The sequence below is a fragment of the Bombyx mandarina genome, chromosome A1 (genome assembly GCF_030267445.1).
Source record: "Bombyx mandarina strain Sakado chromosome A1, ASM3026744v2".
Taxonomy (NCBI): domain Eukaryota; kingdom Metazoa; phylum Arthropoda; class Insecta; order Lepidoptera; family Bombycidae; genus Bombyx; species Bombyx mandarina.
Genome location: NC_143234.1, coordinates 21,224,404 through 21,239,815, shown reverse-complemented (window position 1 = coordinate 21,239,815; position 15,412 = coordinate 21,224,404). Strand labels below are relative to the sequence as shown.

Below are 15,412 nucleotides of genomic sequence, written 5' to 3'. Positions count from 1 at the left end.
ACGTTGACTGCCATGTAGTACAATGATGCCTTACACGGCGCACTGAAGTAATTAATTCGATTTCTGTCTTTGATTTTCTTACTAAGGCGCCGAAACATCTAGTAGACTTTAGGAAAGACGAATCCGAAGATATTGAGAATGAAACTATTTGCAAGAGATCTAAAAGCTTAAAACGTACATTCAAAACAAAATAAGCTAAAGTTAGGGAATCCAGGCGCTGATTGTAGTGTTGACCGCGAGAACCCCCCTACTCTGACCGGGTTCTGACCCCGGGTGGAGATCGGACGTCGGGTGTAAGAGTGCAGGGGAGTCGTTTAGTGCGGTAGGGCCCTAAAATTTCTTGAGCCCGCGGTCTGCTCCCAACACCTTGCAGATCATCAAGTCCCACATACCTCGCGCGCCCCCCAGGCGCGGGGACCTCGTAGGAGGTTCGGGACCCGGCCCAAAAAAAAGGTAACCCAGGTGCACAGTAACAGAAATCGACATAATTACTTCTGTGCGCCACGTAGCACGATTCATTTAACTGATGATTTTATTGTTCTTTTCAGCGGTTAATCAGTTCATGGTGCAGGGCGGAGACATAGTCAACGGCGACGGCAGCGGCGGTGAGAGCATATACGGCCCGAAATTCGAAGACGAGAATTTTACTCTCACGGTAATCTTTTTTTTTATAGCCCTTGTAGGCAGACGAGCATACCTGTCAGTGTGAGGATGGTGAGTGGTTAACGTCGCCCATGGACTTCAGCAATGCCAGGGGCAGGTCCAAGCCGCTGCCTATCGTTAAGTACTCTCCACAAGCCACATAGCGCTCGGGAAACACCGTGGAGGGGGCAGCTCATTCCAAAGCCGGATGGTACGTGGCAAAAGAGATCTCTGAAAACGCACTGTGGATGAAAGCAGTGGCTCCAGGTAGTATGAATGAACACTGCTCCGGTGGCGGGCGGTGCGATGGTAAAAACGAGATGGTGGTATTATCTCAAACAATTCTTCAGAGCACTCCACATGGAACATACGGTACAAAATACAGAGGGAACCGAAGTCCCTCCGAAGACTTAGAGGCTCCAAAGTACTAAGGCGCTGGAATATCTAGTAGACTCTGGGAAAGGATACTGAGAATGAATCTATTTCTGAAAGACCTAAAATACTAAAACATACATTGAAACCAAAGGAATGCAAAGTTTTGGGCAATTCAGGCCATGGCCTGGACCCAGCGGTCCAAGCCATGGCAGTCGAAGGGTTAAGTATTAGTTTTATGGTTTAATTCCGTGTTTTTTTTAATTGTCATTACATTATTTCCGACGCGGCGACGTCTACAATACTTTACAGTTTTCGTGGCTACTAAACAGGGTTCCATTGTTCAACAGTTCACATAAAATATAGTTCACACTTGAGTATTTATATTTAGTTAGTTTAGTAAACTTTGATTTTCTATTTTGCTACATAAGGCAACAAAATTATATTTCCCAACACAAGGCATCGAAATTTATTCTAGTATTATTGTTTTTACTATATAGTAGGGCATGTTAAGGGCTCGCACGGTCGGATACCAACATTTCGCCTGTTTCTGACGCCTTCTGCCGTTATACAATACAATTGAGGCTTCGGCCGAATGTTTTTATTGGGCTCCGCGCCAGATGAGCCGTGAGCCCGTGAACCTGAACAAACAAATAATCTCGGGTCGTTGCACAATCTGTCTTGAAACCATCATGGACGCGATTTAGGTTCCTTTTGTTTTGTTTTGAATGATTTCTTTTGTTCGGCGGTAGATATTGTTGTAATCCTCTATCGTCCGTCCGTTAATATTTTTTTTCTGCCTGTGCTGCTTGCTATCCTTGAGACGCTATTTCAGAAATAGCCCCCCAGGCTACCAGCGATCAGGTAACTCTGAAGTCACCACGCGTTTCTAATTTGAAGGCTGAGATTTTGTGGACATTTCAAACTTTTAACCTCATGTTCCAAGTGGGTCGCGGTCAATCCCTTTGGATTCGGTTCTAGTTTAGAAGTCACTCGGATCGTTAGTTAGCTTATCCGTCTGTCTACACAGAAAAATATATACAATATACGAACGTTCATAAGTTTTAAACTATTTTGTGTCGATAATAAAATAAATTTGAAATATAATCTCATTACATATATTTTCTATAGAACCAAACCAGTTTCGCGCTGAATCAATTTATAGTTTGAATCAAACTACATAATGTATTCAAGGTAATCAACAGTTAAAATTAAAGCCGTCATCTATCGATTATTTCCTGAGATTTGTGGAGTTTGATAACTGTGCCGTAAATAATGAATATAAAGATTTTATTATTGAAGTTAATAATCAATAAATTTTCGTTTATATCATTGGTGAATCCGAAAAAAATATAATATATAATATTCAATTTTCGCGTTTGCATAGGTGACATTTAAATATTTTTATTTTATATTATTATTTTTTAAATTTAATTCTATATTTTTATGGCAATTTTAAGCAGATTAGCTTTTGTTTTATTGCATAGATGAGAGGACAAGCTCACAGCCCACCTGGCGTTCAGTGGTTACCGGAGCCCATAAATTCTCAATCATTCTTCATTCAAATCTTTAATGACGTTGAGAAAGAAGAAAAAACGATTCGTCACTATAATATGATAATCATTTCCTGCGGCTTCACTAACGAACAGTAATCGAGGCCTCCCGCTGATCATATGGTTCGTCGGTAATCATTTATTGATTAGTATTATAATAAAAGAATCTATCATCGCATATATCCGAAAATAATTCGTATCGCGTTAACAAACAGCATTCCGATTATGGGGATTTTTTTTCCCTGGCAACACTAAGTCTTTGAGAAAGTTATATTATGTTATAATTTTATATGTAACAACGAATCATTGATAGGTCTCGGTAAAAAAATAATCAAATCGATATATTAAAATTAAAATATAAATATATTTTTTTATTGCTTAGATGGATGGACGAGCTCACAGCCCCAGGTGGGCTATTAAGTGGTAACTGGAGCCCATAGACATCTACAGCGTAAATGCGCCACCCACCTTGAGATATAAGTTCTAAGGTCTCAGAATAGTTACAACGGCTGCCCCGCCCTTCAAACCGAAACGCATTACTGCTTCACGGCAGAAATAGGCATGGCGGTGGTACCTTACCGTGCGGACTATTACCACCAGTAAAATAAATGTGGCAAAATAAATTATTAATTATTGATTGTGGACGTTTAAATTACACATAAATATATATTTTATATTTTTACTCGTCCCCGCCTACATTACATTAAACAACATTCAATTTGTAAATTACATTATACTATCTCATGTAGACATCATAAATCTTGTTTTTCAATTTTTAATGCATACGTTTTTTTTTTATTGTTTCAATCGAATAGTATATTTCATTTCACACTTTTAGTTTTATTTGATTAGAAATAACAAGCTAGATTATATTTTTAACCGACTTCAAAAAAGGAGGACGTTTTCAATTCGACTGTATGTTTTTTTTGTTTGTTACCTCATAACTTTAGATTGGGTGAATCGATTTTGATAATTCCTTATCCTTTTGTTCCTTCTCCCTCTGCCTTGCACAAGCATTTCCATACATCTCCTAGCAAATGCATCTTCTCTCTACGCATCACATGTCCATACCACGCTAACCGTCCGCTCTTTAATTTGTCACGGCGCCACTTTCACACTTCCTCTGATATACTCATTCCTTATCCTTTTATTCCTTCTCCCTCTGCTTTGCACTAGCATTTCCATATATCTCCTAGTTAAATGCATTGGCTCTCTACGCATCACATGTCCATACCACACTAACCGTGCGCTCTTTAATTTGTCAATCACAGGGCCTACTTTCACACTTCCTCTGATATACTCATTCCTTATCCTTTTATTCCTTCTCCCTCTGCTTTGCACTAGCGTTCTAGTCACACGCACAGCAGCACCAGTCGAGCGACAGTCAAACAAAAATTTATTTTGTCATCAGGCAAAGTCTGGGGTACTGGCGATGGCGAACGAAGGTCGACCGGACACAAACAGTTCGCAGTTCTGTATAACGACGATACCGTGTCCCCACATAAACGGCACTAACGTTATATTCGGGGAGGTGGTCGCCGGATTCGAACTGGTCGACGAGATGCAGAGATACGGCGAAGGGGACGACGGGAGGCCCGGGGCGGTATGTTGGTAAACGTCCTTTTCTATTTTTAAATATGTAATCTTCTATCTCTATATATAAAAATGAATTGCTGTTCGTTAGTCTCGCTAAAACTCGAGAACGGCTGGACCGATTTGTCTAATTTTGGTCTTGAATTATTTGTGGAAGTCCAGGGAAGGTTTAAAAGGTAAATAAATATGAAAATGCTTGGAAATAAATAAATATAACAATTTTGTTTTTCCTTTGATGTGTCCCCCGTCGGACGGATTCCTTTTGTTTGGTTTAAGATTGTTTTACACAAAAGTTTAGGTCTTTTATCTATCGATTCAGGCACTACGAAGTCTGCCGGGTCAGCTAGTCAAATATATTTTTTAGAATTCGACGACGTTAACTTATACTTGGTCGCCCCTGTCTTCTGGTGTCTCCTCTTGGATACCATCAGAAGACAGGGGCGACCAAAAACGAGATGGAGTGATGATATACGCCTAACCCTAGGACCATACTGGACCAGAGTTGCAGATGACCGAGCCCAATGGAGAGAGCTGGAGGAGGCCTATGCCACGAGGCACGCCGAACTCCGAGATATACTATAAGAAATAAAATGTAAAAAAAAAAACACAAAAATGTTAAATTTCATGGTTGTAGTTCGGAATTAAAGGGCTTTATTATTATTATTATTAACTTATACTTGGGCCATTACAAACGTGCTGTGTTATAAGGATTCGGGATTAACCGTTTTTTTTTAAAATAAGTTTTCACAAAATAAGATTTATTGTCAATTGGCTTTGTAATTAATTGTCGGTTTAATATTAGATGTTGCAAGGTACAAATTTCGAATTAAACTAACAGACGTGTTGTCGCGACGGAGATTTAAAAAGTGAACTAAAGCTATTAGGAACTATGGTTTACTGCTTGCCACTGAAAATACTGACTGAGCAGGAAAGTACCCTACCTCAGCAGTACTTAAAGGGTGTAGGGTTGTCTTATAACAGTGCGAACTGAATCATAAACAATTTTTATCAGACCTCTCGCTCACACTTATATGCATATCGGACGCCGTTGCGAGAGCTTCAAGTGCTCTTTCCATATTGTTGTCAGGCCACGCTCAAAGCAGTGCAGTAGATATTAAAGATACTTTTGTAAGCAATCTTTGGTCGAAGGCGGCTTCAGAACATGAAAATAAATAAACTAAAAAAAACGATATATAAAATTTTTTAAAAGGTATGCATAAGTCGCCGACTTTGAACCTAATGAACTCTTGTTCGATTAGAATATTTAGATAAAATGCTGATTAAGATAAGTATTCTAGTAAAGAATGCAATGGATTTCCATATTTTTCAAAGATTTCATATAGATTTATGTTAGGAATTTAATAATTTTAATAGAGCTAAAAATTTACATATTATAAAATTCCAGTTCAATGGTCTTAATAGAGATCTAGTTGGACCAGCAATGAACTTGTGGCGTGATGGCGATGATAAAAAATATCTTATGCCCTTTAATATAAGACTGAAGTTTCAATTAGATTGACATATCGACTACCCTAGTAACGAAAGAGGAAAGCATGTATGTGAGCTCACAACACGAATAATTTAGTTTAAACTTGTAATATGCGATGTAGTTCCTTCATTGAATGAATATACATTATGTACACAAGCCCACTATGTACACAAGCCCACTTTCTCGCCGGATCTTCTCTGTGGTCGCGTTTCCGATCCGGTGGTAGATTCTTTGAAGCACTGCTCTCTTGCTAGGGCCAGTGTTAACAACGCCTGCTGGTTTGACCTCCGAGAGCTCACTTACACGTTAGGGTTACTATCATATTAGGCAGGAAAAAAAAGAAAAAAAAAATTGGTATCAGTTCAAGAATCGAACACACACCTAGTTCGAACCACTAAATAGGGCTTACTTAATATTTAGAAGCACGTTTTGGTTATTCTATCGTATTGACTTTGATGGCAAACTAACGTACGGCTCACACGATGATGAGTGTTTACCATCAATCAAACCGCTGTCTATAGCCGAGTACTGATCAAGAGTAATATATTTCAGAGACAAATTGTAAAGAGTAATTCATTTTTAGAAACTCAGTCTGGATTATCGCAGGAAAGATTAGGAAACAATTTAATAATCACTACATAGTATAAAACAAAGTCGTTTTCTCTGTCCCTATATCCCTATGTATGCTTAAATCTTTAAAACTACGCAACGGATTTTGATGCGGTTTTTTTAATAGATAGAGTGATTGAAGAGGAAGGTTTATATGTATAATAACATCCATTAAATTGTGGAGAGATCAATAATAAATTACTGTTTCCGAAGCGAAGCGAGGGCGGGTCGGTAGTAAATGATAATTTAAAAAAAATTAAATGTACCGTGTTTTAGGAAAATAAATTTATCAAATCAATCGTTTGACTATAGTGTTTGAACCCTGCTGTTCGCTTACAAGTGATTTTTCTAGGAATGCGTGATCGAAGACTGCGGCGAAATAACAGAGCAGAACTGGGACGTGTGCTGCAGGGATGGCACCTCCGACAAAATACCAGAATTCCCGACGGACTGGAGGAATATTGGAGCCGTTTCGGTGAGTGAAAGCGAGAAAAGGCATTTTACAATTACATATCGACGCTTGAAAGGCAAACGTGACTAAGCGACAATACGTGAACTTTACAGTAGACTAATTTAAAGTTGAAATACCTGAAAAAAAGGGTGCGTGTACTTATGTACGCGCGTAAGAAGTTATACTTTATTTTTATTAAATTTATTTCTTTTTTTTTATTCAAATTTTAATCAATTTGAAAAAAAAATTCGATTAGACAACATCCTCAAACACGCATATTGGACATCCCTTTTCTTGACATCGTATAAATTCGGTAATTCTCGGTACGGTTCGGAAAGTTCACCTGCGGCTATATTCAGACTCGCCAAGTTACGTCGGTCGTATTGTAATGAGCGATTTAGTGGGCAACTTCATTCTGCTAATTTTGTGTCACGGTGCGCGCGCATCGTAAAAGTTCACTCTCATAAATTTTTCATAACGCGTCTAAAGAAGTATAACTTCAAAAATTCTATTTTAACGAATCTAGCTGTAGGATTGAAATCATTTTAATAGACCTAGAAATATATTTTTTTTGCACATTGAATATGGTTATTGCCTATTATTTACAATGCCCAAAAGTGGGCCAACTTTATGTCAAAACTATTTGTACTTGAAAAACTATGCCTCATTGTTTCACGTTGTTTAGTTTATGTATCAACATTTCTTTCAACCTGGCATTGTTTTACAAAAAAATTAATTACTTATTTGATAACATCCCAAAACTGAGTGCCATAGTTTTTAAATTCGCCAATAGGCAAAGGGCTTAGCCCATAAAGCCTTATAGTAAACCTTTAAGCTGCCAAACGAAAGAGTTGTCTGTGACTTGAAAAACAAATTTAAAAAAAATAGGTAATGGTTATAATTCACAGACTTTTTAGTTTATTTTTGTTCAATTCAATATTTATATATTGTAATAATAATTTTTACTTAAAACCAACCAACACATATTTTTAGATATTATTGATTCCATTAGTAAAAATCTCAATGGCCTACCATTACTCTATTCTTATTATATATGATCAGAGAGTTTTGGCAGCAACCCGAGTGAATCGTCACTTGAAGTTTTATTTTAATGTTTTTTTAATAGTTTATTGTGATGTATAATATATAAATTGGGTGTTGTTTTGTATATCAAACGTCAATAATCGTTGTTCACGATTATTGAGGCATTTGAATAAAACTGTGGCTAACATAGCAGTCTGTTTTTTTTTTCAAGATAAAAGGTCTGCGGAAATTCACGCTCACTCAATGTGCTATTCATCGAGTTGACGTCAAAACTCCCAAAAAGCAATAAAAAGAGATACACCAGCTTTTTATTGAAAAAATATATATATATAACTACGGCAGACTAGGCTGTATAGGCTACGCTCTTTGCCTGCTTCTTGGCGAATTTAAAAAGAACAACAACAATATCGTTGCCGGCTTCCGGATTTTCATTTTATTTTATTATTATCATGAGGATATAATAATAATAAAATGTACGTAAGGGCTTATTTCTAGCAACATTAACCACAATTAACTTATTTAATACTGTAAATAATGATGAGAGCGTTTATTGATTTCGAAGAAAACAATTAACAACATAATAATAGCTGCAGAAAAAAACAGATTTCTCTTAAACCTGGGTGAGAATATAAAAATCGTTTTCTGAATATGAAACGATATTTCTTTGTCTATCAAATTAAGTTAAAACCATCATGACCCGACAATTTTTTTAGGGGTCCAAACGCCCTAAGAAAATGGGCGTTGTCCTTTATGTATCTATATAAACAACGATGGTTTATTAACTTTTTAATATCTTTGAAAGTGCAAAAATGTGAGAAAATGAAACAATGGTGTCGGATGTAGATTCTCGGATTGCTCCAAAAAGTCCATTGAAAAAGTCTTAGTACACAACCAGCATTTTATAATTAGAAACAATATTTCGACCTATCTCATATTGTTGCATTAAATTTTGTTTCGTATCTTTTGTCATAAAACAGAATAAAAGTAGAAATAAGATTTGGCTTAAAGGTCACGTTACTAAATTATAAAATAAAAATAAAAAGTATTTAAAGAATCGGTGCCACAAAATTAAATATTACCAATTACAATTTGATTATTAAAATATGATAATCGAAATGATTATGCGCCTGCCAAGATCTAAATTGCGTTATCTTTGTTTTATTATTATTATTATTAACGCAACATAATTTAATATAATAGTATTTTTGTTACCTGTTATAATATTAAATTCGTGGTCACGAACCACTAATGTGTTATTATTCGTCGACATTTGAATATTGTGCCAATTACTGTGAGGAAAATTTGAAATAAAATGCAATAAAAATGCAAATATGAATTATAATAACAAAAATGTTTTATTATCGATGAAAAATGTGCTATAATTAATTTTCTTTTTTATTCTCAACTAGCTGACCCGGCAGATTTCGTAGTGCCTCAATCGATAAATAAAGGACCTAAACTTTTGTATAAAATAAACTTAAAACAAACAAAAGGAATCCGTCCGACGGGGGACACATCAAAGGAAAAACAAAATTGTTATTTTTATTTAATTTTGAGCAGTTTCATATTTATCTACCTTTTAAACCTTCTTTGGACTTCCACAAATAATTCAAGACCAAAATTAGCCAAATCGGTCCAGCCGTTCTCGAGTTTTAGCGAGACTAACGAACAGCAATTCATTTATATATATTATTATATAGAAGAAGATATACAATTTCTATGTACGAATAAAAATAAGAAGTTCTTGTTGCTTATATTTTATTTTATTTATTTTATTTTATTTATTGGGTACCAACATGTTATACATCAGCACAGAACATTACAGGTATCATATACATTGATTTCACACTAAATGCTAACACAATTACAGGTACCGACTGCATGCATAAAAAAAAAGCTGTTCATTATATAAAAAACAAAGAAAAACTATATATAACATTACATGAAGACCTTACATTATTACACATTTACTACCAAATACGCTATTACTTAATTGAAAAAACTCATTGAGCAAGTCTGTAGACTTCTCGTCTAAAACTGTCAACAGTGCCAGCAAAAACGTCCAGAGAATACTTGTTATGCAAATTATTTAATTCCCCAACTAGTCTGCTGAGAGGCGCGTTCTTACCTAGGTTGGTGTAGAATCTGGGAACCCTGAACACCATCAACTTCGAGGCCCTTGTCGACGTCAGCGGCACGTTAAAGTTCAGAAGAGATAAGAGATCAGGGGCATCGTATTCTCCGTTAACAAGTTTATGCAGGAACAATAGATCGAGAGTGCGTCTCCGCTCCGAAAGAGAGCTCATGTGGAAATACTTTAACCTAGCCGGGTAACTCTGAATGGTTCTAGCAACATTGCAGGAGAAAGCAAGGTGCCAGAGAAAACGCTTCTGGACCCTCTCTAACTTCTTTTTGTACACGTCGTAAAAAGGGTTCCAAGTGACACTGCAGTACTCCAGGGTGCTACGAACGTAAGAGTTGTATAGTAATATTTTTGTTTCCGGTCTAGTAAAGTCCCTGCTGTTCCGCAAAACAAAGCCGAGGGACTTGAAAGCCTTCGAGCAGATCTTCTCAATATGGACGTGAAATCTTAATTCTCTGTCAACTTCTACGCCGAGATCCCTAATACTATCGACCTCTTTTATGATGCTATGGTTTATAGTGTAGTTGTAGTAAGATCTAGTTTTTCTTCTGGAAAAATGAATTGAATAGCATTTGGCCGGATTGAGGTCCATATTGTTGCGTGAACACCATGAAACCAGGCGGTCAATGTCGTTCTGCAGGAATATCACATCCGACGCACAATTTACAACCCTGAAAATCTTCAAATCATCCGCAAACAGATAATGTCTGCAGTGGTGAAAGCAATCACCAATGTCATTTATAAATATATTAAAAAATAGAGGACCGAGATGGGATCCCTGTGGCACGCCAGAGGGTGTCGAGAAAGGGTCAGAAAAAAAACCCGATGCTACGACCATTGATTGCCGGGCCGAGAGATACGATGAACACCAGCTCAGCAATGGCTCAGCGATGCCGTTATCAGAGAGCTTCTGCAAAAGGATTCTGTGATTCACGCGATCAAACGCTTTGCTAAAATCGGTGTACACAGCATCAACAGCCGAGCGCCTGTCGACCTCAACGGCAATTTCGTTAATGAAAGATGTCAGGTTTGTTGACGTAGATCTAGACTTCGTGAAACCGTGCTGATGAGGGCTGATTAGATTTTTGAAATGCCAAGCCAAAATCGGGTGGAGAAGTTGCTCGAAAATCTTTGCAAATACAGCAAGAATTGAAATAGGTCGGTAGTTCCTGATAAGATCCTTCGGGCCGTCCTTATGCAAAGGAACAATCAACGCCAGCTTCCAATCGCTTGGGAAAACACCGGTTATTAACGATTTGTTGTATATAAGACGCAACGGGTGAGCAAGTACTGTAGCGCATCTAGAAACAAATACTGCAGGAAGGCCATCCGAACCAGCTCCCTTATTCAGATCTAGTTTTTTTAAAGCTTTAAGTACATGTGCGTCATCAAATTGGATAACCGACAAGTAATTATTTAATAATTTTGCAACGTGAGGGGCCGAGGAGGGTAAAGAACTACTATTGTATATAGAAGAGAAGCTATGGGCAAAGAGATTGCAAATATCATTGCCGTTCGAGGCACTCTTGTCCTCCACAGTCATCCGTGCAGGGAAGAGGCTACCGTTCCTTCTTTTGTTCTTGATAAAAGACCAAAACAATTTGGGGTTGTATCGTAAGCTTGATTCGAGACGAGCAATGTAGTCTTTGTAGCATGTAACCATAAGGTGTTGGGCTCGCTTTTTGGCCAACTCGAAAGATAATTTATCCAAAGGGTTTTTATTGAATTTTTTAAGCTTGTTCCTATATTTCAGTTTTTCCTTAAGAAGTTTAATTAAGTCGCAAAAAAACCACGGAGGGTACTTCTTGCTTCTTGGTGAACGCTTCGGCACATGTTTCTCGATAACCATGCGAATATGTTTATAGAATACCAAAAGCATATCATCGACAGACGGACAAACTTCCAGTTCGGTGTCCCAGTCGACGTTTATTAAATCTCTGATGACGTTGTCGTAATCTGCTTTATAAAAATAGAGACGGTTATTGTTGTCCGGAATCAAATTGTTGTTACAATTTTTCCTACCACCATCAGATATGTTGAAAACAAAAGGTGGGTGGTAACGGTCAACCTTCGAAAGTGGATCGCTGCTTGTACATAAATTGATAATATTGGTTCTGTTACTGAGCACTAAATCCAAGACCTTGCCGTCACTGTTGAGCGTGTGGTTATATTGCTGTAATTTATTCATCGAGCAAAAATCAAGAAGCATATTAGGCAATAGGTGATTACTAGACTTACAGTTAAGAGACTGCATGTTATTAGTTACATTCCAGGTTATGCAAGACAGATTAAAGTCACCGACAAATATGACGTTTTCAATTTTATTTTGTTCCAAGACTCTATTGGAATTAACCAAAAAGTCCTCAAGAACATCCTGCCTAAGGGGTGAGCGGAGGTAAACTGAGCATAAGTAGAAGTGCATTTGCTGACCTCTCTCATTAAAGCTTTTAATTTGTAGCCAGATGTCTTCACAGTTCGATTCCAATTCTCGGAGACGGCTGGAGATGTAGCATTTGGACACAGCCACAGCCACCCCACCCCCATCACTCTTACCATGAATATTTCTAGACTCCCCATCGCGTCTGTAAACTACATATCTGTCATCGAACAACTCAGAATCGAAGACGCTGCCGTCACACCATGTCTCAGTAATCACGACAATGTCGTAATTATCACAAGCAACCCTGCTAAAAAAGTCAGAAGTTTTGGTTCTCAATCCACGTACATTTTGGTAGTAAATTTGTATCATTAAAATATATAATATAATATAATAATATGTATGTATAATAAACTCGAATGCAAAAAAAAGAAGAAAAAAAAAGGATTAAATAAGTGACAAATCAATATAACTCAAAAAAAAAAAAAAAGTATAAAATAAATTGGGAATTAAGAAATTATTAAACACAAAACTATTAAACAAAGCTGAGCTGGAAGCCAAGCGATTGATCATTAAGTTAGCGACTTCAAAGTTTCCTCACTACGAGCATGTACGTACCCCGCAGTTTCATTCTTTCTGAGGAAGACCTTCCCGTCCCGAACCCAGACGAATTTATAATTCAGTTGGTGCGCCACGCGCCGGGCCGCGGCATGAAGCCGTTTAGTTTCTGGCGTGAGGTGCTCAGTTACGTAGATGGGATCCTTCTTATTGCCTCCGATACCAAGATGGCTAGTGTTGAGCTTATCTTTAGGGCTGTTACGGTTGTACTTGATTACCGACGCCAAAAAATTGTCACGCAGACGCCTGCTACCAAACTTCACTATGATCGACCTAGGTCGAGGACTTTTGTTGTTAAGTTTGGCAATTCTAGAGCAGTACTGAATATCAGGATCGGTCACTGGGCAGCTGATAATTCTACCCAACTGTTGAATGGTGTTCTGTAAATTTTCACCCTTGTGTTCCGGTACACACTGCACTTCCAAATTGTTAGAGCGCGAAAGATTTTCCAGCACGTGTAGGCGAAGAGACAGATCTTGGGACGTAGTTCGGAGTTTCTCGATGTCTTTTTGAAGCACTGTAATTAAAGCCCTGTGTGACTCGTTTTCTTTCCTGAGTAAATCGTTCTGTGTGTGATTCGCGACAAGAGATTCCTCGAAGCCTATAAGTTTCGTCTGAATTGCATCCAACCGAGAGTTGAGCTTTCTATCGATCGGTTGAGCTTTCTATCGAGTTCCTGTCTTATTATTTCGCGAATACTTTCAGCAGAGACACAGGTGCAGCCGCTGTGCGGTCGCGTGCGTAAGGTAACGTTCTCGAACTCGAATCCCGGGGCGTCGCGCTGTGGTTGATGCTCCACTCCCGAGTCCTGCCTTTGGGTCGAGGTTCCTGTGCAGCGGACCGGTGTGTTTGTATTATCACCGGACTTCGGCTCCTTGCACTTACATGATGGACACACCCACGTTTCCCTCAACTCTTTAGATAAGGCGGTGTAATCTTGCCTACTAAAATTAATGCAGGTATAGTGGTATTTGTCCTCACAGCGAGAACAATGCATAAATGACACTCCTTTCAAAATATTAGGACAACCTGCGCATTTTGACTTATTCATTGCAAACAGCTGCTCAAGTAAACAAGCTCAATGTCCATTCAATTGAGAACTCAGTTGACTCACAAATCCAGCGCAGCTACAGCTCACAATCACTGGTAAACTTTTTCCTTCGCCGTTTCGTCTAAAAGGTCGGAAGCACCATACAAAAAGCAGCGTTTATGCGCTTGTTTTGATGTATTGTATTGTACGATGTTGAAATTTTTAAATGAAATTACTGCTTGAAAACACTTAATCCAGAGTATTTGGAATACTGCACTGCGTTTATGGTAGTAAGCCACAGGTTTTGTACAAGTTCTAATCGAAAATATCGTAATTAATCACTAAAAAACTAATTAAATACACGGAGCAAAGCAAAAGGGATGCTGACCGCGCGACGGTAGACGCGTTTTCTAACTAACGCTAACAACCTTATAAGAATAAGGTTGTTAGCGTTATTAGAATAAGGTTGGGGAGTGAAATTATGAAATAAATGAAACTTTTAAAGAAAAACCCGGTCGAGTGAAATGCTATCATGAATGAATAAGTTAGCGTTAATTTATAAGACTCGAAAAAATATATCGTAAAAGCTATTAGCGTTTCTTTATATCAAGAATTCAAATTTATTGAGATAATTCACTGATACTAATGAATAAATGAATTAATAATTACCGATAACTGAATTGAGATCAGGAAATACGAAAAAAAATAAAACTTTATCGTCTGGTTGGTCTGGTCCCTCTAGTAACTGTGTTTGCGAAAGATATAAAAAAGTATTGGACATGCCCCGCGGTTTTCCTTAATTTTATAATTCAGTAATAATGAAATACTTCGCAATTTATCGACAATAAAAGCCCCTGTGTGCGATTCATAAGGCACCGATTCGGTCGATTTATACATCTGTGGTTAACTTAAAAACACAAACCAGCGAACACTGTGATACTATACCCTAATATAATAGTTAAACCCTGAAGTCGTCGTGGCCTAAAAGATAAGACGTCCGGTGCATTCGTATGTAGCGATGCACCGGTGTTCGAATCCCGCAGGCGGGTACCAATTTTTCTAATGAAATAGGTACTTAACATATGTTCACGATTGACTTCCACGGTGAAGGAATAACATCATGTAAGAAAAATCAAACCCGCAAAATTATAATTTGCATAATTACTGGTGGTAGGACCTCTTGTGAATTTACACGGGTAGGTGCTACCACCCCGCCTATTTCTGCCGTGAAACAGTAATGCGATTCGGTTTGAACGGTGGGATAGCCGTTTTATACTGAGACCTTAGAACTTATATCTCAAGATGGGTGGCGCATTTACGTTGTAGATGTCTATGGGCTCCAGTAACCACTTAACACCAGGTGGGCTGTGAACTCGGCCACCCATCTAAGCAATAAAACTAAAATAAAAACTCTTAATATACTCTCCCTTAAACATAATCCTTTGGGACTACAATAATGTCCATGGTAGCGCGGTCCCCGTCAATGTTTAT

General features: G+C 37.9%; 1 protein-coding gene and 1 pseudogene across 3 annotated transcripts in view; one reads left to right on the top strand and one right to left on the bottom strand.

The window, feature by feature from the left end:
• The window catches only part of Cyp40 (Cyclophilin 40), a 49,754-nt gene that overhangs the window by 25,880 nt on the left and 8,462 nt on the right, over window positions 1-15,412 (top strand). For all 3 annotated transcript variants that reach the window (XR_016325659.1, XR_016325658.1, XM_089739515.1), the window contains exons 3-5: window positions 549-655; window positions 3,979-4,170; window positions 6,611-6,733. Coding sequence is in view for 1 of the 3 variants with exons in the window: in XM_089739515.1 (XP_089595641.1) it covers window positions 549-655; window positions 3,979-4,170; window positions 6,611-6,733 (422 nt within the window). In the remaining 2 variants the exon portion in view is untranslated. The remainder of the gene's footprint in view (window positions 1-548; window positions 656-3,978; window positions 4,171-6,610; window positions 6,734-15,412) is intronic.
• Window positions 11,608-14,110, bottom strand: LOC149499643 (uncharacterized; annotated as a pseudogene).